The sequence below is a fragment of the Crinia signifera genome, chromosome 6 (assembly GCF_055691185.1).
Source record: "Crinia signifera chromosome 6, ASM5569118v1, whole genome shotgun sequence".
Classification (NCBI taxonomy): Eukaryota; Metazoa; Chordata; class Amphibia; order Anura; family Myobatrachidae; genus Crinia; species Crinia signifera.
In genome coordinates, this window is record NC_139222.1 from 258,852,205 (window position 1) to 258,878,571 (window position 26,367).

The following is a 26,367-nucleotide window of genomic DNA, read 5'->3' on the forward strand; positions in this document are numbered from 1 at the left end:
TTTTCAAGTGGTTAAATCTAATCTACAGGGTAACCCTTTAACAACCCCAAGTGTACAGTTTGCCAGGAACAAGACAAATATCAGTTTTTTGAATGAGTTACGACATAAGAGGCACTGTGGAACCATCCAATACTGCCTAGTATATCTTTGGGATAACCTGCTTTTATAGAAGATTTACCCCTAACTTTGAGTCTATTACAAGCATGTTAGCAGACCGTGCAAAAGCAGGAGATTCAACAGTGCCTTATCATTAGGCTCTGAAGGCTGCAATCTAGGGCAACAGAACTTTGAGTGAGTTGGCATGCAGATACTAGGTGATAAATAAAATGAAGTGCATAGATCAGGGATCCTCAAACTTTTTTGCTCTGGGACCCCATCAGACAATAAAAACAATTACAGAACCCCAGCAAGTTACTACAGAAGGTCATCACATCACATGTGTAGTCAGCAGACAGCACGTACATGGCAGCATTGTGAAGGCACAGAGTGATGGGAGGAGTTTAAAATAACAGACAATTCAACAGGTTTTCAGACTCCTTGAATCACTTCACTGAGATTACAAAAGTCATCAGCCTGATGGTCAGCAACATGGAGTCGCGACCCCAAGCCGAGAAGGTCGGGCCCACTTTGAGGTCAGGACCCATAGTTTGAGAACCGCTGGCTTAGTCGTAAGTTTATTTATAAGGCGCCACAAAGTGTCCGCAGCGCCGTACATAGCAAACAAAAAAACAAATGACAAGGTAACGTACAGGGTGTGTTGATAAAATACAGCATAAATAGGGGTATAGCTGGCAGAACTAAAATCAGCATCAGTTCTGAAGTAGGTGTCGAAATTGTAGAGGAGACTAAAGATGAAGTAGAGGAAGGGAAGAACAGGGCAGGAGCACTGGTGAGGTAAAGAGGTAGGGTGAGTACGTGAGGAAGGAGTGCCCTACTCATAAGAGTTAACATACTAAAAGGAGGTCGGTGGACGAACGAAAAACAATAGGATAAGTAGGAACGGATGGAGGAGTAGGGTAGGCAGGATAGGAGGAGCAAAATAGGTTAGGAGGAAGAGGGATAGGCCAGTCGGAAGAAGTGGGTTTTGAGGGAGCGCTTGAAGGAAGTAAGGGAATCAGAAAGCCTGATGGGTGGTGGGAGGTTGTTCCAGTGCATGGGGGCAGTGCGAGAGAAGTCTTGGACACGGGAGTGGGAGGAGGTGATTAGGTGAGAGGTCAGTCGGCGGCGGAGCGAAGAGGACGGGAGGGAGTGTGGATAGAGAGCCTTGTAGGTGGTGGTGAGGAGTTTAAAGAGAGCCCGGAAAGGAATGGGGAGCCAGTGAAGAGATAGACAGAGGGGGGAGGCGGAGGTGGAACGGCGGGAGAGGAAGATGAGCCTAGCAGCAGCGTTAAGAATGGATTGGAGAGGGGCGAGGCGGGCGAGAGGTAGCCCAGAGAGAAGGATGTTGCAGTAGTGAAGGCGGAAGATGACAAGAGAGTGAATGAGAATTTTTGTAGCGTCAGTGGAGAGGAATGGTCTGATGCGTGAGATGTTGCAGAGGTGAAAGCGGCAAGACTGTAAGAGAGCACGAATGTGGAGGGTGAAAGAGAGGGAGGAGTCAATGATGACACCGAGGCAGTGGCTTAGATGTTTAGTGCTGGGTGGAGCATCCATTGAAAAGGTGATAGTGTGAACAGCGAGGGTGAATGCCCTGGTAGATATCTGAACAAATTCCACAAAATTTCTGTTGGTAAACTGCTGGTGGATAGGTGTGTTTTTATGTATTGGGAATACGTGCATCCTGTATAATTGACAAAAAATCCAGTGTTTCCTCTCTTATCCTGATTATTGATCCCAAGACAAAGGGACTAGAACTTACCTCACAATGGGGGTTATTTTGGTTCACTCTTTCTGACAAATTCCTTCTTAGATGGACAAAATCATGTGCACTGCAGGTGGGGCAGAGGTAACATGTGCAGAGAGAATTCGATTTGGGTGAGTTATTTTGTTTCTGTGCAGGGTAAATACTGGCTGCTTTATTTCTACACTGCAATAGATCTCACTTTGAATTAAAACCCCACCCAAATCTAATTCTCTCTGCACAAGTAACATCTGCACCACCTGCAGTGCACATGGTTTTGTCCATCTAAGAAGAAATTTGTCAGAAAGAGTGAACCAGAATAAAGACCAATATGACTAAACACTAATGCAAACCATTTTATGATATATTAGAAGATGCAAAAAAATTTTTTGACTGTTTTTAACGTCCTACAGTATTTTTAAGAGTAGATTCCTCGCTTTCACATATTAGAAGCAACCATTTTGTGGACTTCGATATTCATGATAACGGAGCCTAATGCTTCCCTATTAAAAGTTACTGACTACTGGCCATGTTGTCATGCATATTGGTTCCAGCCACAAAATGGCAGCCTTCCCTGTATAACAGCCATGAGTACACTTTAGCCTCTCTTTCTATGCTGTGTGTAATCCTGCACTGCTCCTGTGGTGTCTCTGTTTCCACTTATTCAGGAGAACCGGAATTCCGGTACATGGCTGGAGCACATGGAAATGAAGCCTTGGGTCGGGAACTTCTTCTCCTATTGATGCAGTTCCTGTGTCAGGAGTACCAGGCAGGCAATAAACGCATTAAACATCTGATCACCAACACACGTCTTCATTTCCTGCCATCTGTCAACCCAGATGGGTACGAAAAGGCTGCTGAGCTGGTGAGGAGGAACATTGACTCGATGAAGTTGATGAAATTAAAAAAAATTCTCTAATCATATTCATTAAAACTCATTTACAAAAGTACAAACATGCATTCTGCAGAGCAAATGTCTTTCTGTGATATTATCAAGCTTTCTAAAGAGTGGAGAACAAGACTAAGGATGCAGTTGCCCATAACAACCAATCATTTTAAAGAACGTATTTGATCCATGCTAGCTGGAAGCTGATTACCGTATATACTCGAATATAAGCCTAACAGAGGCCGCCTCACTGCTGCAACAACATCATCCTCCGGCTGGCCCCAGCGTCACCGGACCGCACCACTGGCTCTGCCTGCGGGGACCAATTACCGTATACACCAGAGTATAAGCCGAGGGGGTGCTTTTTCAGCATAAAGTATGTGCTGAAAAAAGGCGGCTTATACTTGAGTATATACGGTAGTTGCATAATGTCTGTTCGCTTCTCCATTAATTAGGATTCCTGATAAATCTCACCCATAATATGCCAACCTGTGCCATGCACAGAAGTAGTCATATTATCTTCATCTCCCCCATAATATGTCTACTTTTTTTGTGTGCCCCATTTCTCATGGGAAATTACAGATATGCAGTTTAAAGCTGGGTACACATATATTGATATGGACAATATTGATATTGTTGATGATGTCCTGTCAGGGCCGGTGTAAGGCTTCTCAGCACCCTAGGCAAAACTTCAACCTACTGCCCCCCCCCCCCCCCCCCCATACTGCCACCAATAACCATTTTCCAACCCCTTAATACACACTTGCCTAACATTCTGGAATGGCAGAGAGACTCCCAAAATTAAGTGGTCCTCCCTGCCTCCCAGGTAGGTGCGAAAGACCACTGAAGGCCCCCAGAACTCTCCCCTTTGCCACCCACAACAGAGTACAGGAAGAGAGGGCAGCAAAATAGGGAAGTATGCCTCAAGAGAAAGTATGGGGGTGAGGTCGTAGAGGTTCCACAGAAGCCACCTGCATTAAGTATAACAAGGATCCTCACAGACATCCTTGATTTTTTGATAGGTAGACTTGGTGGTGCCCCCCTAGATCCCGGCGCCCTAGGCAGCTGCCTAAAGCTGCCTAGTGGTAGAGCCGGCCCTGTGTCCTGTATATATCATCCAGTGTGTACAGTCAATATCGTTAACGATGCACGTGGTGGCAGGTCGTTAACAACCCCCCCCCCCCCTCTGCCATCTGTACATGCAGCTAAATCTGACAATATGACGATATCACTCAGTGTGTACGCTTAATGTCATTATCCTGTGGCACTGCCTATATAGTTAGTGTGTATTGTGGTGCCTGATTTTGGTGTGAAGAATAAAATAATTAGATGAGTTAAAATAGTGGTAAATGAGCATTTGCTTTGCATGACCGGACCCCATATCCCAGCAAACTGTAAAATGTTGCCAGTGTGCAAATAAATAACCACAGGATTCTGGAGAGCTGCAGAAGTTTTGCTTTACTAGCTGCAGCCATGCTAAACAATGGCTGCAGAGTCACTTCCTGTATAACAAACACTTCCAGTCTAGCTAACACTTCCCTTATTAAAAGTGGATGGCAAAAATGGAACTTTCACCATTCATATACAGCATATATCTATACAAACCTTGAGTCACTGGGGCAGAGGTGGGGTAGAATGGGTCCATTTTTAATATAAATATGATGAATTTAGCACCTTTTCCACTACAGAGAAACATGTTTCTAGGTACAAAAAAAACTCAAATGCCCAAAAGTAGAAGTTCCAGGGTACCCTAAAGTTTGATGATTAATTTAAAGTAAGACAAATGGTATTTTTATGAAAAACTTGTAGGTGTATAAGTTTGTACACCTTTTACCATTCATAAATTACTCTTCTTATTTTCAATACGGTCCGCTAAAAATAACATAAACTAATTTAAATTGAGTATTCCTACTTACCATGGCTACATCCCATAAAGATGAATTTGATATATTTTGTGGATGGTAAGAAGTCAACATTCTCCAAGTTCAGCAAGTTGACATTGACCACGTAAACATTGAGCATGTCGACATTGATTAAATGTCCACCTGATAACAACATTTACAGTTGGTGGTGCGGTAGGGATGGCCATCGTCCATAGATGATTAGAAAACATTGATGGTTTATGGCCGATGTCGAAAAGTTTTGACATTGATGGGGGGAGAACCAGATGGTTTCCCACCATCAATGTCAAGCATCAACAAATAGTTTAGTTTTGCTTTTTTCACCAAGGGGGTGGGAAACGGAGCATAGCTCCGCCCCCACCACCCGTGATGCCCAGTCCCGTATTTTTGATTGGACCACAGGCCAATCAATCAAAGAAAATGGATGTGTAAAAACATTGATGGTCATCCATTGCATAGTTATACACTATCGATGGCCATTTGCACTTTTGCCATACCTCCCAACTGTCCCGCTAAAGGCGAGAAACGTCCCGGTTTTTGGGGACGTTCACGCGACCCACCTTGGGGCCGCCATTGTCCCACAGTGGGGGGCGTTGGGATTCCCCCCTAGTCTGAAGAGAATAGACGCTGTGTGCATGCGGACAGTGTCTATTCAGCATTGCAGAGCAGCTAAAAACAAGGGCGCGGTCTTAGGACGCGTCATCCCACGATGCCACGTCCTCTTTTCTTAAGCCATGCCCCCTTTTGTGTCCCTATCCTAAAGCACAAAATGTTGGATGGTATGCTTTTGGTATTGATGGCAACCATTGATGGCATAGGCAACGACGGCCATCCCTATGGTGTGGTAAAGCAGCAGTTCTGTTGGTAAATGCGCTAGCTCTAAAGGGGTGTACACATGGTGAGATTTTGGCAAGACATTTTGACTAGAAAGTCCAAATCTCCTATAAAAAATTAGCCAAAATCTCCCAGTTTATCTCCTGCCTAGTCAATATTGTCTAGCATATATTTACTTAGCATAGGTTGACTGTGCAGGCAAGGCAATTTTGACTAGATCATAGACTATTATTACTTCGACAAAATCGCTTAGTCAAACTCTTCAGTGCATCTAGACAAAATCTCCAGTGCGTCTAGTCAAAATTGCTTAGGCAAAATTGCTTAGTCAAAATTGGTTATCCAATATCTCACCGTGTGTACGGGGCTTAAGCCTAACACTAACCCCTCGTCGACATTTCACAAGATTATAGCTTTTTTTTTTTGTCAGAATATATTATGTCAACATTGTAAATGTTTCACAGATGTCGACATATTAACTGTTGACATTCCAACAGAAGAAGGATAAAAGCTGTGGATATTTTACTGCTGATAGTATGATTGGCAGCATTGCAGCTGTTGGCATGCTGACTTTAAAACTTATTTTCCTAAATAGATTATTAGCTAGCCTGGAAACTTAAACATAGAGACATAATCAAAACAATTTTAGCAGAGAACATTTGCAGACGTGGGATAAGAATACAGTGTTTGTGTGTTACGGTATTTGTCTGCTGATGATTTACCCCTTGTTACACCAACAGATAACATTGCTGTGCTTTGATTTGCAGGGCTCTGAACTGGGGGGCTGGTCACTAGGCCGCTGGACAGCAGACGGAATTGACATCAATAACAACTTTCCGGACTTAAACTCGCTGCTGTGGGAGTCGGAGGATCGTCCCCGGAATCTCCGCAGGGTCCCTAATAACCATATCCCCATCCCAGACTGGTACCAGTACCAGAATGCCACAGTGAGCTGAAATCCATTCTAAGTACTTTATTGAAACTCAAAACTGCATGAACTGCAAACTGCCAAGACTAAACATAAGAAGTATAGTTTTACTGCTAACTTATTTATATGACTTCTATTAAATTATACTGTTGAATAAACAATTCTTTAGCTTTTTTTTTTCCCTTAATGCTTTTATTTTGTTTGATTTTTGTTGTTGTAATTGCTTCAGTGTGGGATTAAGTCTTTATTTCAGTTTGTTAATCTCATGGCCAATGTTAATTTATAACTTAATACAACAACAAAACCACAACACATTGGAGAGAGCTCACTGAGTTTCCACTGTGAGTCCAAGCTCTTGCATTTGGGAGTTTCATTAACACAGTCTCTCCTCGTGCCTCTATACATTAAACTGCTATCCGCATTCTGATTGGTGGATAGCTACAGCCATCCTCCAATCCGTAAACTGACAGTCATTCACAGTCTGGCTGCATAGATAGAGAATGTTGCCTTGCCACTGTGTTTATGTGTAGTTTATCTTTCCTCTCTTTATCGCTCCCAGGCTTAGTACACCTGTCCTATTGTATTATATACTCTTAAAACCATGAGAACCTGAACATTCAGGTACCAGCTAGGACCTTCTGGAGGCATGTAGTTGAGATACTGTAGCTTATTTCATTTCGGACTCCTGTATGGAATATGTTGAGACATATATGTTGTCTTGCAGGTCGCTATAGAAACCCGTGCTCTCATTTCGTGGATGGAAAAGATCCCCTTTGTCCTGGGAGGAAACCTGCAAGGTGGAGAACTGGTGGTGTCCTACCCCTATGATATGGTGCGTTCGCTGTGGAAGACCCAAGAATACACAGGAACGCCTGATGACCATGTATTTCGCTGGCTGGCATATTCGTATGCCTCCACCCATCGACACATGACCGATTCCAGCCGGAGATCCTGCCACTCTGAGGACTTTAACAAAGAGGAGGGCACGGTGAATGGGGCCTCTTGGCATACAGTGGCCGGCAGTAAGTTCTTCTTGTGATTCCATAATGCTTTGCAATAAATTGACAATATCACGGGATGTACTGGCCGACATGCGTGAACATTCTAGAAACTTGTCAGATCAAATGATATCTAAAATAGATTCATGGCACCATCATTAAGTATTGTTTCTGTAATGTGCCAGACCCTCCAACTACTGCTTCCCCGTCTGTTGACTCCATCCTGAAATGACTGCAAGAGGGTGTGTGACAGACACATCTCTCTTCTCCAGTCATTATGTCACATCCTCTGTACCGTCTTTGGTACCACTGCCAGTCCCAAGGTTCCTCTGATTGCAATTAGAGCACTGTCGCCATGTACTTTTTGAACCGCTGCTCCTGGATTTGAGACAATTAGATGAGTTTTTCAGGTACTAAGCAATGAAAAGTGCTAAAGTGTAGAGAAATAAACTACCAGCCAATCAGCTCCTCACTGTGATTTTTAAAACACAGCCTGCAACATGATAGTTATGTGTTGATTGTCTGGTACTTTGGGGGGTATGCAATCCCAGATCACGGCTGTTGGTCCCTCCCGACAGCTGTGATCCTGGCCCATTTGCGGTTTGTCCGACAGCAAATCGGCAGGCAGGATCCAATGTCCCAGGCGTGTCTGGGCGCGTCTGCGTAAACGGCTGTGGATTGTCTATATACTGCCGGGATTGTGACAATCCACGGCCGTTATCGGCAGAACCGGCCCGACAGCTTTCGAAGTCGGGCTTGTTCTGCCGTGATGCCTCTTCAAAGCTTCCGTCGGTAATGACAGAATTGAATAGGGCCCCGCCGCTATTTCCCCCATCAAAAATACCCACGGAGGATTGCATACCCCCCCCCCTTATCTCTCCGCTTTATCACTCTCCAAACATTGGTACAAGTTGCATTTGCCTCTTGTCATCAGCATTTCTCTATCTGGCTGTGTTCCACTGTGGATGATTTAAAGCAGGGGTGGGTTATAAGTGTCCCTCCAGCCATTGATGAACTACACATCTCAGCATGCCTTGCCTCAGTTTTGCTATTTGGCCATGCTGAAACTGGTGCAAGGCATGCTGGGTTGTGTAGTTCATCAACAGCTTATTGCCCACGCCTGCTTGAAAGGATGTTATTACTGTATATACAACAGAAAAACACTTAGGGAGGTTATATTAAATCATGGAGAGAAAAAAAAGTACCACTACCGACCAATCAGCTTGTAGCAGCCGTTTTTCAAACACAGCTTGTAAAAAGAGTTCGAAGCTGATTGGCTGATCCTTTATCACTCTACACTTTATGTCCACGGTTTGGTAATAATAAGTAAACTTATATATTCTATAGATACTTTAACTGGGGAACAGTTCACCATTTATCATCTTAAGTCTCATTAGTGCAGTTTCTGGGACATCTTCCAGTTCAAGGACAACAATGCACATTGATTAATTCCAGCTACTACAAGTAGACTACAGAAATATAAAAAGACTAGAAATATTGTACTTTATGGGTCTACATAACGAGCCAAGCTTCCAGGATCCAGACTAAATGGAAATTTTAGTCCATAAACCATCTTATTTGCATTTAATAGTACAATAATAAATAACTGGTATTACAAACATATGCAAACAATTCAACAAAGACTCAGTGAAAATGCCAACAGTTGGACTGGACTTAATTTAGCAACGTCTGTATTAGGTTTTCAGCTATAAAATATCTGCAGTATTTTTAGAGGAGCTAGGAAACTGATTTTGTATGCAACAATGCCCAGACTGTGCCGGAACAGGCAATATACAAGGACAATTACTGTCAATGAAAATAAAGTTTGTTTTGGACTCTCGCCCCCACAATCCTGAAGCATAGAAACATAGAAACATAGAATTTGACGGCAGATAAGAACCACTTGGCCCATCTAGTCTGCCCCTTTTTTTAAACATGTTACTTCAAACCATATTTGATCCTTATTTATTGTAAGGATATCAAGATGCTTATCCCAAGCATGTTTAAATTGTACTACTGTATTTGCGTCTACCACCTCTGATGGTAGGCTATTCCACTTATCTACTACTCTTTCTGTGAAAAAATTCTTCCTCACATTTCCCCTGAATCTTCCTCCCTCTAGTTTCAGTGCATGTCCTTGTGTTCTGTTGCTCCTCTTCCTCTGAAGAATGTCTCCCACCTGTACCTTGTTAAAACCCTTGATATATTTGAAAGTTTCTATCATGTCCCCCCTTTCCCTTCTCTGCTCTAAAGTATACATATTAAGATCCTTTAGTCTTTCCTGGTATGTTTTGTGATGTAGGCCATGCACCATTTTAGTTGCTCTTCTTTGTACAGTCTCTAATGTATTTATATCCTTCTGGAGATATGGCCTCCAGAACTGAACACAATACTCTAGGTGAGGTCGTACCAAAGACCTATACAGTGGCATTATTACTTCTTTCTTTCTACTGCTGATACCTCTCACTATGCAACCAAGCATCTGACTTGCCTTCTTCATTGCTTTGTTACATTGCCTACCTGCTTTTAAGTCCCCTGAAATAGTGACACCTAGATCCCTCTCTTCCTCAGTAGTTTCCATTATAGTGCCATTTATACTATATTGAGTCTTTGGATTTCTGAGACCCAAGTGCATGATTTTGCATTTTTTGGCATTAAACTGTAGTTGCCATTCTCTTGACCATTTCTCTAATCTACCTAGATCCTCAATCATTTGTTTTACCCCTCCTGGTGTGTCTACCCTGTTGCATACCTTTGTGTCATCTGCAAAAAGGCACATTTTACCCTCAATTCCATTTGCAATATCACCAATAAAGATATTAAAAAGCATCGGTCCAAGTACAGATCCCTGGGGTACTCCACTTGTAACCTTTCCCTCCTTTGACTGTACTCCGTTTACTACAACTCTCTGTTTTCTGTCCTGCAACCACGCTCTTATCCATTCAACTATCTTAGAATCCAATCCCAAGCTTTCAAGTTTATTTAACAGTCTGCGATGTGGGACAGTGTCAAAAGCTTTACTAAAGTCTAGATAAGCTACATCTACAGCCCCACCTTGATCTATTACTTTAGTCACCCAGTCAAAAAAGTCAATAAGATTTGTTTGACATGATCTTCCCCCAGTAAACCCATGCTGTTTTGGATCCTGTAAATTGCTGGTTTTGAGATATTATACAACTCTTTGTTTTAAGAGTGTTTACATCAATTTCCCTACTACTGATGTAAGGCTCACTGGTCGATAGTTGCTTACCTTTTCCTTGCTTCCACTTTTGTGCAGTGGGACTACATTCACTGTTTTCCAGTCCTCTGGGATTACTCCAGTAGCTAGTGACTGGTTGAATAATTCTGTTATTGGTTTTACCAGCTCCCCTTTAAGCTCTTTTAGTATCCTTGGATTTATCCCATCTGGCCCCATTGATTTATCCACTTTCAGTTTTGAGAGTTCTGTGAGGACTTTCTCCTCTGTAAATGTACTTGTCTCTCCCTCAGTTTTCTGACTATACTTGCAACTTAACTGTGGCCCCTTCCCCTCTCTTTCAGCAGTGAATACTGAGCAGAAATAATTATTAATATTATCTGCTATTACATTGTCCCCCTCAAGAAAACTTCCACTCTCTGTCTTCAGTCTAATTCCACTTTTTGTTTTTCTCCTTTCACTTATATACCTAAAAAAAGTTTCCCCCCCTTTATCCACTGACTGGGCCATTTTCTCTTCAGCCTGTGCTTTTGCACATCTGATTACCTTCTTAGCATCCTTCTGTCTAACAAGATACACCTCTTTGTCCTCATTCTTCTGCGTCTGCTTAAATTTCTTAAAGGCCAACTTTTTTGCTTTTACAATACTTGCTACTTCTTTTGCAAACCACAATGGCTTTCTTTTTCTTGTGTTTTTCCTAACTCTTTTGACACAAAGTTCTGTTGCTTTTAGAATTGCACTTTTTAATTTTTCCCACTTATCCTGCACTCCTTCCAAGTTCTTCCACTCTGCCAAAGAATCCCTTACAGAGTTTCGCATCTCTACAAAATCAGCCGTCCTAAAATCTAACACCTTTGTTTTTGTGTGCGATGAGTCAGTCTCTGTCTTTATTTTGAACCATACTGCTTGATGGTCACTGGATCCCAGATTTTCACCCACCGTTAATATTGCAGGACTGTTAACTTGTTTAGTCCTGCAATATTAACAGTGGACCTATTCATACCTCCCAACTTTCATTGGGGGGCCAGCCGTGACCTTTGCGCGCCGCGTGTCTGAAACTTTGGGGGCATGGCCTTCAAATCGCATCACTTGTGCAAGACCACACCCCCATTTTGACGCTGCTGCCCCTCTGCTTGTGCACAGCGTCTATTCTCTGCTGACAAGCGGGTGGCAGCGGTGACTCCCAATTGCCCCCCCGCCCCTGCACAGGACACTACTAGCCCTGGACGGGACTCGGGAACATCACCCAAAAATGGGACAGTTGGGAGGTATGCCTATTACCTAAACATAGTTGAGACAGCTTTGTTGTGCACTCAGTTATTATTCATGAGAATATTCAAGTGATGTCATGGGTTCTTAGTGAATTGTCACCTAGCATTCTGCTATAACCATCGGCATCCTTAGATGTGGATGTGCTGTGATAACATCGGCCCAGCTCGCAATGTGATAATTGTCTACATTGCACAGTTGCGATCAGGCTGTGGTCCCTGCAATGGCTCGTTTTGGGAAAAAAATACCACGGTCATGTGCTGCACACGCGCCATCATTGTCGACATCACTGCTTCCGCCGGGCACCCCCCCTCTCTGTAGCAACAACCACTCCCGCATGGCAACCCTAACACCACCCCTGATCATACTTATTACCGGGGTGCAGTGGCATCGAGAGGGGGATGGGGGAGGGGCAGGTACTTTTTACCTGAGCATGTAGGAGGGGCCTGGGTTCTGCTCCTGCCTCCCCCATTGCAGAGAGCTGGGTAGTGGGGAGAGAGAGGATAGGTTGCCCCGGCAGCACAGCCTCTCTCCCCAACTCAGCACATGCTGCTCAATGCTGTGCTGGGGAGAAAGTCAGCTGCAGCGGCAGCCTATCATCTCTCTCCCTCTAGTTTATTTTTTCATGGGGGTGTGGGCACGCCCCTCCCAGAGGCCCCGCCCAGTGGCCACTCCCCCTTCATTTTAATGTGGCACAGCTCACCTGTCAGCGCTCCTGCCTGGGTATCGGCTTCTACAGAACTGCTAGTCTTTAGGGCTTCCTCCTTATGTGACGCCCGTTGCTGTGAAGTGAGCTGCAGCTTTGCAGTGTCACTTTACTGTACGGGGTGTCACAGAACAGTAGCACGACCCAATGCCCGGCAGCGATCACCAGACCCTGGGGAGGTGAGTATGATTCTTTTTATTTTACTTTAAAAAAAAAAATGCGACTGAAAGGGTTTAGTGCAGTTTTACAAAAAGCCCTTTAATACATTCAGCTGATACTAAAATAATGGGTACTTGTTTCCTAGCATGGCGCCACCGATTTTAATTGTATGCAATCGGGTTGCAAAAATCGGGCCAATCGCATCGCATGCAACCAAATCGCATGCGATGCGATCGACCCGATTTTTTACATTGGAACCAATGTTAAATGGTCCCTGAGACCCGATTTTACATTGGCCCCAATGTTAAATGCCCCCCAGACCCCATTTTTCATTGTATGCCCCCCCATTGTTAACGCCACGCCACGATCAATGTGAACCCGAAGCATGGCGAGAGCAGGGTGCCCGCGAGGGGCAGCGGTACGCGTCCTCCGACCTTTTCATACCCCCACTATCCACGTCAGCGTGGAGCTGATTTTATATAGTGTAGAGATGTGCAGACTCTGATTCCGGAGATCCGAGCCGCCACGGACGTCATCATTCCGAGCCCGGTTCCGAGCAGTGCTCGGAGATTCCCGCCTGACTCGGGTCCGTCCGCGTGGTCAGAACGTCATCTCCGGGCGCCGGATTTCGCGAGGCTTTAAAAGCGGCTGCTGCGCCCGCCATCTTCACTCCAGTCTACTAGTGGGTTGGGAGAGGGTGTGTTGGTGCTGCTGCTGGGGCTTGACCTTGAGCTTGAACGCAATTTTTTTTATTTGCTGGGGCTGTCTCTCAGTGCTGCTGTGTAGTCTAACTGTGTACTTGTAGTACTACTGTCTCCTCTGTGCGGTCTACCTCTGGTGTGCTGTGCTGTGCTGTGCTGTAATTACTTATTTTATTCGCTGGGGCTGTCTCCCTCAGTGCTGCTGTGTACTCTGTTCTCCTCTCTGCTTAGGAAAACAGTCTAACTGTGTACCTGTAGTACTACTGTCTCCTCTGTGCTGGGGCCTACCTCTGGTGCCTGTAATATTATATTATATATTAATAATTATATTATATATATATATATATATATATATATATATATATAGTCCACTGGTGCTGCCTGCACTGAATCTGCCAGTATTATTTAGTTACTCAGTCCACTGTTGCCACTGGCAGTGCTACTGCCTACCTAGTACATACTAGGCTGCTATATCTAATTTAATTAAAAAATAATACTTGTGCTGTGTGGGACTGTAAAAAATAATTCCATGCAGCTGGTGCACTGGCGTGTGCCACTGAGTGCCACTGCCAAGCAGTACCTAATAATAAAATTAATTATTATAAATTCTGCTGGTGCACAATACTAGTATTGCTGACGTATCTACCTGTCTTTTGCCTAGTACTGTCTTATCTACCTGTCTGGTGCCTAGTACTGCCATATCTACCTGTCTGGTCTGGGGCTCACTGCCTAATTCTGCCGTATCTACCGTCTGGTGCCTAGTACTGCCTAGTACTGCCTTATCTACCGGTCTTGTGCCTAGTGCTGCCGTATCTACCTGTCTGGTGCCTAGTACTGCCGTATCTACCTGTCTGGTGCCTAGTGCTGCCGTATCTACCTGTCTGGTGCCTAGTGCTGCCGTATCTACAGTTGCAGTGTCACTCTTACATGAGCCATGTGTTTGTGGCGCACTCTTGTGTGGCTTAGCATAGTTATCCAGCTACCTCGGTGCAACCTTTTGCCCTAAAAACAATATTGTGAGGCGTGAGGTGTTCAGAATAGACTGGAAATGAGTGTAAATGAATGTTATTGAGGTTAATATAGCGTAGGAGCAAAAAAAAACACCCAAATTCTGCGATTTTAGCAGTTTTTATGCTTTTTTAACAAAAAAAATCAGAACCCAAAACCCAAAAAATCCAAACACAAAACACTTAGGAGGTGTTTTGCCAAAACCCAAAACCTCAAGGTAATCAGAACCCAAAACCCGAAAAGTGGCCGGTGCACATCCCTAATATAGTGTGACGAGTGCAGTGAGCCACGAGCCCGAAGCGTGGCGAGCGCAGGGAGCCCCGTGCGGGGACGCGCATTACTTGACAGGTATTACGCGTACCCTCGCGGGGTTTGCTTCGCTCGTCGCGCTTCGGGCTCGGTTCCTCGCTGCGCTCGCCACACTATATAATACAATGTAAAATCGGGTCGGTCGCATCGCATGCCATTATAATGGCATGCGATGGACCCGATTTTACATTTGTCGGGAGACCTAAAAAAAAGCCCGAAATCGGGTCGGTCGGGTCCCATCGCATACCTTAAGTTAAGGTATGCGATGGGACCCGATGGGCGCCGTGCTAGGAAACAAGTACCAAATAATGTGCTAATAAATGCACAGCTAAGGCCAACCAATCATCTTCTGACTTCCCTTCCCAAGGCTTGATGCATCCCCCCCTCCATGCTAATTTCCACCGTGCAGCATTTGAGGCGATGGTAAGGGCTACATAGAGACTTGCATTTGTATTTAATGATACCTGCGGTATTCTCCACAGCTTTGTTTTATTACTATCATTTTTTGTTTGCTTTTTGACGTTTTACTTAGTTTTTTTATTACTGTTTTTCAGGCATTAATGATTTTAGCTACTTGCACACCAATTGCTTTGAGATCTCCATATATCTGGACTGTGACAAGTTTCCTCATGAGAAGGAACTGGCGGAACAGTGGGAGAATAACAGAGAGTCCTTAATTGTCTTTATGGAGCAGGTTAGTGTCTTATCTTCGGTTGGATAGAGATCGGGAGGGGGGCGGCGCTCTGCTGCTGCATGTTATAGACATATTTGGGGGGAATTTACTAAGATTGGGGTTCTATTTCACATGGGATGTTGCTATTGGCAATCAATCAGTTACTATTATCTTCTAGAACAGAGTTTTTCAACCACTGTGCCGTGGCACACGTGTGCCTTGAGCTGTTCTCGAGTGTGCCCTCAGATCTGGAGATGCCCAATCCAGTTTACAGCCACCACCAGTTCAGTTGTTATTTACTGGTCTCTTCTTTTCATGTAAAGGGACAATGTTTTTTTATTTTTGTTACCTGTGAGGATCAGTGTGATTGTTTTTTTTACATGGGGGCCAATAGGTTTTTATTTTTTCCCCTGTGGGGGCCTATGTGTTTTGCCCCATGGGGATCTCATGGTGTGCCTTGGCAATTCTAAAATGGTATTTATTGTGCCGCAAGGTAAAATGGTCAATCACTGTTCTAGGTGCTAAATAAATAAGAAGTAAATTCTGATAGGTTGCCCATAGCATCTCATGTGAAATAGAACTACCATCTTAGAAAACTTCCCCCATTTTAGTTTCACAGCTATGTGACAAAAGCCTAATTCAGGAGATACATTACCAGAGATTTGGCCTTTGTCAGGAAAACACATGCAGAATGCCAGTAATTTTCAATGGGGACTCAATTGAGTTTGTTTATTCCAGGGTATTGGAAGACAATAGTTGGACACAAATTTAGCGAAGCGGGTGAAATTCAACGGGTTTAGTTTTATTTACCACAACCTTGCAAACAATAATATATGCTTATTACCTGTGACTGTGCTGTCACCGCAATGTCAATTGCACCATCTAATTCCAAACGGTATTACCCATGCACTTTAATTTCGAACAGCATTAGCAATACAATTTACTTATTCTAATAACCACAACATTAACGCCTCACAGGGTGTAACCTAACGGAACCGGTACCCAATTACTGTCCTGAACCCAAGTCTAGGACTCGGCCTGTGCACAGAAATGACCGTAACAATTACCTGGGGGTGGTGTCTCTAATGGGCAATCCAGCCTTCCTACGGATCAATAGCCGGGGTCACACGTCAGTCAGGCCTTCCTACGGATAACTAGCCTGGGTCACAAGTCGGGCAGGCCTTTCTACGGATAAGTAGCCTGAACCTATGCTGGAAGTGGCGGGCAAGTGGGTACAGTACCTGGGACCTGTATCTCGTTGCAGGCTCCCGCCTGTCATGACTCCCCTCTGCACTGTCCGGTCGGCTGGCAGTGAGGTGCTGGGTCTTTGCTGGGGGTGCACTGGTGCGGTGCCGCAGCGTGGCCGCACGCACTCAGACCCCCTCCGATATGCTGGGCGTATTGCTGGGTCGCGCTGTGTATCCCACGGCGCCTCCTGTCTATCACCGCCGGGTCCTCGGCAGGCGTCTCTCTGCGCCTGGCTCCCGGCGCAATCCCTCTGATGCGCCTATCAGTCCACGCTGTCCTCCTCCTCCTCCCCTGCACTTGTCACCCTCCTCTCCACGCTTCACCTCTCTCCCGCCGTCCTGCCCACCAATCACGGCCAGCCTCCCTGCTGTCCATCACTCGGGGAGGTCCCGCCTTCTCCTTCATGACGCCCGCAGTGACATCCACCCCCTGTCTGCGGTGGTGTCAATGACACAGGCTCTGGGCAGTGGGACCCGCTGTGGGGTGCCACATTCATCCCCACTTTTCATGGCCGTGTCCTCACGCGCCAACGTTAAGCTTAAGTGCTCCTGGTTCGCTATTCTGCCTCTCCTACCAAAACGGCATCTGTAGGAGGATGGGGGTGGATGCCGGTGCTGAATGGGTCTCTGTATAGGGGATATTCCATCCACTCCCTTCCCTCTGCTCACTTGGTCCGTCCTCACGCCTTCTCCAGAGTCTGCTACCTTCTCCGCCCTTGACCGGTAAAAACATCTGCGGAACAGACGTCTTTTGGGGGCCACCCAGCTTCTTTTAACTGGCACACTGCCGGGGCCGGTTACATTTGCTGCCTCAGCGCCCTTCTCTCCTTCTACTACATCAAATTCCACCATCTCGCCATCTGCAATATTGCGCCGGAATTTCCGGGGGTTGTTTCTCTTTATGGCAGTCTGATGGACAAAGACATCACCTTCCTTGTCATTCCTGTTAATGAACCCATATCCACTTCAGGCATTAAACCACTTGACGGTTCCTTGTACCTGTGTAGCTAGCACTTTCTTCCCCGCCTGGTTCCTCTGGATGCAGATGGCGTGTTGCAGGGCTCGCTTAGTCAGATCTGTCAGTTGCCTGTCTGACTGCTTTGGGTGGTTCCATTGGCTTCCCGCTTCTCTACGCCATTTGGTTCTCCACCCCGACTCTCTATCCTCGCCGGTCGGTGACCTGTTCTTCTGATACATCTCCCTTTTCATGTCTGCCATTCCTGCCGTCAGCTGCTCTATCTGTCTGCTCAGCATCTGGAGTTTGTCGTCTTGGAGGTTCTGTCCGCCTTGTACAGCCATGTCTTTGCTTGTCCTGGCTCCTTCCTGGCTGGTGGTGGTGGGCCCATGCAGGTCCCGCTGCTCCTCTGAACCCAATAATTCGGGGTATTCATCTTCTCTCTTGACCTCGGTGCCAACTACTGCGATGGCGGCTTCTTTGAAGTCCCTGAATGATTTCCCAGGCATCTGTCGACGGAGTAACCTCAGTTGCGCACATGTACTTTCCTTCACCACCCCTTCTGTAAGTTGGATGGTCAGTGTCTCCTCTGGGTTTTTAGCTTCTTCTTGGTCGATGGCCTGAATTGCCCTCAAAGCCTCCTGCAGGCTGAGGGCGTAGTCCCGTAGTGTTTCTCCAGGTTGCTGTTTCCTCCCATATAGTTTCATTTTCAGTTCTGGGAGATTTCTTGTTTCAAACATGGTAGCTAATCTCTTTAGGATCTGTTCCACTGTCTGTTTATGTTCTGGGGGCCATGACATCACCTCACGTTGGGCGGAACCCGTCAGCTGTCCTATCAATATTTCTATAGTCTGTTGCTCTTGAAGGATGTAGAGCCGGGACGTCGATCCTATTTTGTTTTTAAACTGTGCGAACGTCACCCCTGACGATTTGTTTGCATCCCCGCTGTAGGTCGGCATCCACGGGGCCCCGAAGTAGTACGGACACGTGATGGACGTGCCCCCCGGTGGTGCGGGCTGATCTTGTTGGGGTTCCCCTCCTGGCGTTGCATTTGCTTTCGGTGGCGCTGGCACCACTGATGCCGCTGGTTGTTCCATACATTATTGCTTCCCAATTGTACCCTGGATCCTGTTCGTATGACGCCAAAATGTGGTACCCACAGGACAATTGAGTTTGTTTATTCCAGGGTATTGGAAGACAATAGTTGGACACAAATTTAGCGAAGCGGGTGAAATTCAACGGGTTTAGTTTTATTTACCACAACCTTACAAACAATAATATATGCTTATTACCTGTGACTGTGCTGTCACCGCAATGTCAATTGCACCATCTAATTCCAAACGGTATTACCCATGCACTTTAATTTCGAACAGCATTAGCAATACAATTTACTTATTCTAATAACCACAACATTAACGCCTCACAGGGTGTAACCTAACGGAACCGGTACCCAATTACTGTCCTGAACCCAAGTCTAGGACTCGGCCTGTGCACAGAAATGACCGTAACAATTACCTGGGGGTGGTGTCTCTAATGGGCAATCCGGCCTTCCTACGGATCAATAGCCGGGGTCACACGTCAGTCAGGCCTTTCTACGGATAACTAGCCTGGGTCACAAGTCGGGCAGGCCTTCCTACGGATAAGTAGCCAGAACCTATTGGGTGGGGAGAGTTGCCTTGAGGGTCTCCTCTTTCTGGGCAGGTAGAGTTGATCACTATTGGTCCGTGCTGGACTAAATGGCAGTAAAGTCAGTTCCCACGTGGATTGGTTAAAACTGAAGGGTGCAGACTCCCCTGATTTAGGGTGATAGTACAGATTCCCTTTTGGGGACAAACCCTAACCCTGAGGTGGGTGTAGTGTAGGGTTCTATCCTGGAAGGGGGAAAGGTACTGTACGTGGAGGCCCCCAGAAGAAACTGTGTTGGGAGTTAGATGCCCTGTCCTAATAGGGCCAAGGATCCCTTACTCCTGGGAGAGTGCTGGGATTTGTGCAGGATGTTACTCTCCTCCTCTCCTCCCTGAATGGGCACTGGTATGCTAGGGTCACCTCTGTGTGGGGTCTCTGGTGCAAGTGGGGGGTTTTCCTGCCCTGTAAGGAGGCAGCGCAAGTGTGCTGGAAGTGGCGGGCAAGTGGGTACAGTACCTAGGACCTGTATCTCGTTGCAGGCTCCCGCCTGTCATGACTCCCCTCTGCACTGTCCGGTCGGCTGGCAGTGAGGTGCTGGGTCTTTGCTGGGGGTGCACTGGTGCGGCGCCGCAGCGTGGCCGCACGCACTCAGACCCCCTCCGATATGCTGGGCGTATTGCTGGGTCGCGCTGTGTATCCCACGGCGCCTCCTGTCTATCACCGCCGGGTCCTCGGCAGGTGTCTCTCTGCGCCTGGCTCCCGGCGCAGTCCCTCTGATGCGCCTCTCAGTCCACGCTGTCCTCCTCCCCTGCACTTGTTGCCCTCCTCTCCACGCTTAACCTCTCTCCCGCCGTCCTGCCCACCAATAACGGCCGGCCTCCCTGCTGTCCATCACTCGGGGAGGTCCCGCCTTCTCCTTCATGACGCCCACAGTGACAGCGAGGGACATCCACCCCCTGTCTGCGGTGGTGTCAATGACACAGGCTCTGGGCAGTGGGACCCGCTGTGGGGTGCCACATATCAACATCTGAAAAATAGCGTTAACGTGTTTTTCCTATAGGAGAGCATCGATGGAGAGGGATCAGAAGACCCCTCTCTGGCAGGATCCATGCTCCTTTGATTGCTCTCCAACAGGCTCCATATTACTCCACTCCATTCCTCCACTAATTGCTTTATACCAGTGCAGCTGCTCATAACTCTGTCTAGTTTAGAAGCCCCATATTATTACATAAACCTCTGTTTTCTGTACACAATTCTTCCATTGTCTCATCTCCACGCTGCCTGTCTCAGCTTCCCCCTTCCTATCGCGAAGCATCAGGACTCGATCGCTACTAGTTGTTAGAGGTTATTTGTCTTTGCAGAAACTGGCCATTATTGTGCTTCCATTGGACAGTTTAAGATTCAGATGTTCTAAGGTCTGAATGTTTTTCCCCACATAAGGAACCTAAACCAAATATGAATGTACTTGTTGCTCTTTTATATAAGACAATTTTGTACATTGCGCCTTTCACTGCATTGAGCATTGGAGAGAATGTCAGCGATGCATTTTTTAATCCTAGGTTCACCGTGGAATTAAGGGTATTGTGAGAGATGTGTATGGACGAGGGATTGGAAATGCCATCATATCTGTCGAAGGAATCAGTCATGACATACGTACAGGTCAGTAGCTGGTTTATGGAAGATGGGTTTTGGATACGTAGAATGGCACTGTAGTGAACAGAGAAGGCTGTCTTCTATATCTAGCACTGTACCCTCAGCCTGGATCTGCTGCTCATGCCATCCTCTGGGTTCCGTAACGCCACTCTTGCAGCTAAAGCAGGGCTGGATTAAGCATTGAGGGTGCCTGGGGCACTTAAGACAGTAGGGCCCCGGTGGATGATGGAGGGTTTATATGAGATTGTGCATACAGTCCCAACATGACCCATTCCAAGAGTCTCAAATGCTAACTACCTGGGCTTCACTCTTAACCACTTCAGTGATGGTTTTTTTTAAGGAGCGCTCCCTACTGGGTGAGTTTTTTCTGGGGAGCGCTCCCTAAAAAAAAAACACCACTGTGTCCCTGGGTTCCGGGCAGCGCAGCTGAACTGTCAATCAGCTGCTGCCCAGCCTTGTGCCATGTCCCTACATGTGGCAACCCGGCTTGTCATAAGCCAGCACTGCAGGCTGTAATGCAATAGCTGGGGCAGGGTGAGCCGGGGGCGCGGCGGTGGGGAGGGAGCTGGGCAGCGCTAATCACTGCCAATCCTGAGAATTTTCCGGGCTTGCCAGCCTGGGCATTAAGGCATAGCCCGGCAAACTCTGGATTACCAGTGAAGGGGTTAATACTGTATATGAGTGTCATCTGTGTTCAACTATTTAATTAATAAGAAACCTTCAACACAGGTGACAGCAATCGGTACTTGTTTAGTTTCACGGCGGCAGTTACATAGTTTACGTAGTGCTGTATTGAGAATACCAATACAGCACTATGCTGCCTACGTAAACTACGTAACTGCTTCTGTAGCCCTGAAAGTAAACAATGGTTAATATCGCCACTATCCATGTCATACCCCCAGTATCCACGTCGGTGTGGAGTTGACTTTATAAAGTGTGGCGAGCCACCGAGCCCGAAGCGCGGCGAGCGCAGCGTGCCCCGTGAGGGGATGCGAATACGCGTCCCCTTGCGGGGCTTGCTGTGCGCGCCACGCTTCGGGCTCGGTGGCTTGCTACGCTTGCCACACTTTGTAAAATCAACTCGACGCCGACGTGGATACTGGGGGTATGACGTGGATAGTGGCGATATGACGTGGATAGTGGGGGAAATGTGTGTGTGTTGTGCGCTATACTTACCCACCTTCGGCCCGGCCACCGCGTCTGCTGGATCCCCGCGATCCACCGATGGGTCCCCCTTCTCTGGCAGTCACTCCCCAGCGCCATCGTTCAGTCCCCCTCCTCCGGCACTGCCAGCGTACAATGTACGCAATTAGCTTAGTGCCGCTGGGGGAGCAGGGAAACCATGTGATGCTCCCCCAGCGGCAGTACACTGAATTACGTACATTGCTGGTGCCGGGGAGTGACTGCCGGAGGAGGGGGACTAAAAGCTGCCGCCCGTGACCGTCGCCCGCGGGGATTGGTAAGTATAAAACCCACCCTGCTCCCTCTGCCACCGACCACCCTGGTCCCAGTGTAGTTTCACGGCGGCGCCTGCTACGCTGACAACGTAGCCTAAGCTAAACAAGTACCCAACAATCATAACATAAAAAGAAAGACCCGGTAGAGGGCTTTTGTTCATCCTAGAATGGGTAATGTTGGGATGTTTGGATTGTGTACAGTATATTAAATTTAAACCAGTGGTAAATATTAGTTTTAAACTTATAGTTTATTATTGCCCAGGCACCTAGGTGGGGAAGAGGAGAAGCTGGGACCCCTGTATCACTTACAGCTCACTCCTCCCTCCTATCTCTCCTCTGGTCAGGAAGATCCATCGGTCCCTCATAAAACTGATTACTACTGTGTCTCAGCCTGCAATGTATATTGTCCTGCTTGCATTCTGTCTGCCTGTTTCTGCTTCTGCATAAGAGGAACAGCTCGAGATATCAGTGCGCTCCAGCTTGTGGGGGGGGGGGTGCGGGACTGAAAAAGGGGGGCCCGGGGTACCATATGCCCTGCTGCGCTTGTAACTATGTGAGTGAACTTAAAATGATTTTACATAAATTTGCAGAGACTGTTATGGAAACTATTTTACAGTTTTTTTAATTATCAGAATAATTTTGTGGTATCTGCAGCCTCCTGGTAACTATAGCGTTACAGTATTGTTTGGGTGTAAACGCATCTATTGCTATGCAGTTATGAAAATGCGGCTGGCAGCCCGAAGCCCCATACTGGCAATGTTATTTGTACTGGAAGTAATGAAAGGGAGACAGAAACATTTTCCAGTTTAGTAGTACCAGTGTAGCAGGTGTATGACATCACTTGTATATAGCAGGTGTATGACATCACTTGTATATAGCAGGTGTATGACATCACTTGTATATAGCAGGTGTCTGACATCACTTGTACAGTATATAGCAGGTAATATAATTTCCTAGGAAGCAGTGACCATGGTGAGTCATGTGGATCTGCTCTGGGTTTGGCTGAGGTTCTGGATTGGAGGTCATCTGGAGAGATTCCCAGGCAGTCACATGACAGGACCACGCCTCTGACTCTCCAGCCAGTAATTCATCTGCAGTGACCTGTTTCTGTTACTTCACCCTTCATGTATCCTCATAGACCACTGAACTACCTACTGCAAATCAACTGAACTAGAGCTTCATTTGTAATAGAATAGAAAGAAACATAATAGGTCTCATCATGGCAAATACATTGAATTACACAATAAGCCATAATTGCATTGCTTCAAATGCTCTCCTTATGCCCTGTTATAGAGAGCAAGGAACTGTGTAGATATTAATGATAAGTGCTTTAAATGGATCTCAGTTTATGCAGGTGTACATTTCTGTACAGTACATGCCTTGGCACAATGGATCTAATTCTGAGCAAAGCAAAGTACGAGCAAGTACATAAACGGCCATCTTGGTAAGACCATGGAGCACTGCAGGTGGGGAAAAGTACAGAGTGATACAGAGACTGGGGCGCAGAGCTGAGGGGGGCCCAACTTCTCTGTCATTACATGTGTTATACACAAAGGTGTAGCTACCATTGGTGCAGGGAGTGCAGCTGCTATGGGGCCCAGAGCTGAGAGGGGCCATCTTCCCTTTCACAGTGACATGTGTTATATACAGGGGTGTAACTAGCATAGGTGCAGGGGGTGCAGCTGCTAGGGGGCCCAGAGCTGAGAGGGGCCACCTTCCCTTTCACAGTGACATGTGTTATATACAGGGGTGTAACTAGCATAGGTGCAGGGGGTGCAGCTGCTAGGGGGCCCAGAGCTGAGAGGTGCCACCTTCCTGTCACAGTTACATGTGTTATATACAGGGGTGTAACTACCATAGGTGCAGGGGGTGCAGCTGCTAGGGGGCCCAGAGCTGAGAGGGGCCACCTTCCCTGTCACAGTTACATGTGTTATACACAGGGGTGTAGCTATCATAGGTGCATGGAGTGCTGCTGCAAGGGGCCCAAAGCTGAGAGAGGCCCTCCTTACCTGTCACATTTACATGTGTTATACACAATTTCGTCGCTACCATATGTGCAGAGAGTGCAGCTGCTATGGGGGCCAGGGTTGAGAGGTGCCTACGTTCTCTATACCAGCTCCATGTGTTATACACAGGATGTCACTACCATAGGTACAAAGAGTGCTGCGGCTAGGGGGCCCAGAGCTGAGAGGGGCCCTCCTTACCCTTAAAAACTCTTGATGTGGTAACTACAATTCTCATTGTAATGTACTATAAAATTACCTGGAAGGCATTATAATGTTACATAATATGAACAGGGTATTGTTGCATAATATATACTGATATAATGTGAACTAAAGGCACAAAAAAATAAACTAGGGCACTTTTTTGGAGCATGACATTAACTAAGGCACTATTGTGGTTCAGAAGATGAATTAGGGCACTGTTATGTGTATAAACTAAACAACTGCTGCATTGGTGTCTCTAAAGAAGCATTGGTACAAGGGCCTACTCAAAATGTTGCTATGGGGATCTTGTACAAAGTACTGGCTCCACCCCTAAATGTGAGATGGGCGTGTCCAAACGCAAGTGTATATTGCAGTGTAGAAACAAAGCTGTCCAGCACGTGTGGGATGCAAGCAGAGGCAAACAGTATATTCCCTGCATGCCAAAAATAACATACTTGCACCCCTTGCATTGTAAAACGGGGGACAATTCTGGATCACATGTAGTGATCGGAATTCGGCCCCTGCCCCGATGGTCGAGGTTTGCACATGTGCGTTTCAGCTCATGTGCAAACTCGGACTGCGAACGTCCGCAGCAAGTTACTTACTTGTTCGCAGAGGGGAGGGAGGGAGGGAAGGAGGCAAATGGGGGCAGTGGCGTTTTCATGGGAGCCCCCTTGAAATTCAGAATCAGCCTCAATCTGCGCTGAGATAACATATAACGGAATATAAGGCGACACGCAGTATCAGTACGTGCAGACAAGATATAAAATTGGTATGATGCCCCATTCTTACTGGTACATTGCTCATTGACATCTTGTAATGAATGCAGAAAATATTGTACATAAACACAGCCTGCTGAGATCTCAGCTCCTTTCCCTTCTCCGTCTTCCCCGGCATTACCATAGACAATGCAATGCCGGTTCTCCCCACTGTGCACCTTTCCCAGTCACAGGCTCACTGACCCCTATTTCAGCTCCTTCTCCCATTCCCAAAATTTCCTGGCCTGTGCCTCTTGCACTATAGCACTGCGCCTCAGTTGCCATGCTGCACCCATTAATATTTGCTAGGATACACAGATAATCCCAGCTCTGCCTGTGGTGCCATGTGAATGTCTGTCTCACAGACTATAATTTGTCTGAACTTCAAGCCTGAAGTTAACAGTTCTTTGGAAATATCTCACATTTTAATGGCTTTGCCTTATGGAAAGCTGTATTCTTAGTCTCCCACCTCTGGCACAGAGGCCTTCCTGCATCGCACGCCGTTAGTGAAGCCCATACATTTGTATAACCCCTTCAGCATCAGCAGGGCCGGTCTGCTGTATGGTAATGCAACACTACACCTCCTGCTAATGGCGGTCAGACAGCACTTGTTATCTTGGTCAAGTGACCAGAAAATGGAATAACAAGAAGTAATATTTGCAGACCACACAAACATTGTGTATTTTTCCAGATATCTCCTTTTATGTAACCTTCTGTCCTGTACACAGGGCCTCACATACAAAGCTCTTAGGATTAGAAGCCATAATGTAAGGTAAATACTTGGCCTGCACTTGATAAAGCGATAGCAGCTGCTTATTGTAATGTAAGACTGAAGGTGAGTGGCAGCATAATTTCAGTGTACATAAAGGTTGTGGACTCACCTTGTAACATTTCTAGGGTGAGGTTCGTCATCGCTCTGACGCAGGGTTGCCTACCCTCCCGGAATGACTGGGAGGGTCCCAAAAATTGGGTCCCCCTACCGCCCCCCGGAAAGGTGGGAAACCCTTCCGGAAATGGGCAGACCCCTGCATTGGTAGAGTTTTAAATTGCAGCAATTCG

General features: G+C 46.5%; 1 protein-coding gene across 1 annotated transcript in view; it reads left to right on the top strand.

The window, feature by feature from the left end:
- The window catches only part of CPXM2 (carboxypeptidase X, M14 family member 2), a 108,789-nt gene that overhangs the window by 69,129 nt on the left and 13,293 nt on the right, over window positions 1–26,367 (top strand). The window contains exons 10-14 of the mRNA XM_083149428.1: window positions 2,509–2,705; window positions 6,226–6,405; window positions 7,111–7,408; window positions 15,287–15,426; window positions 20,793–20,892. Of these exons, the coding sequence (XP_083005554.1) occupies window positions 2,509–2,705; window positions 6,226–6,405; window positions 7,111–7,408; window positions 15,287–15,426; window positions 20,793–20,892 (915 nt within the window). The remainder of the gene's footprint in view (window positions 1–2,508; window positions 2,706–6,225; window positions 6,406–7,110; window positions 7,409–15,286; window positions 15,427–20,792; window positions 20,893–26,367) is intronic.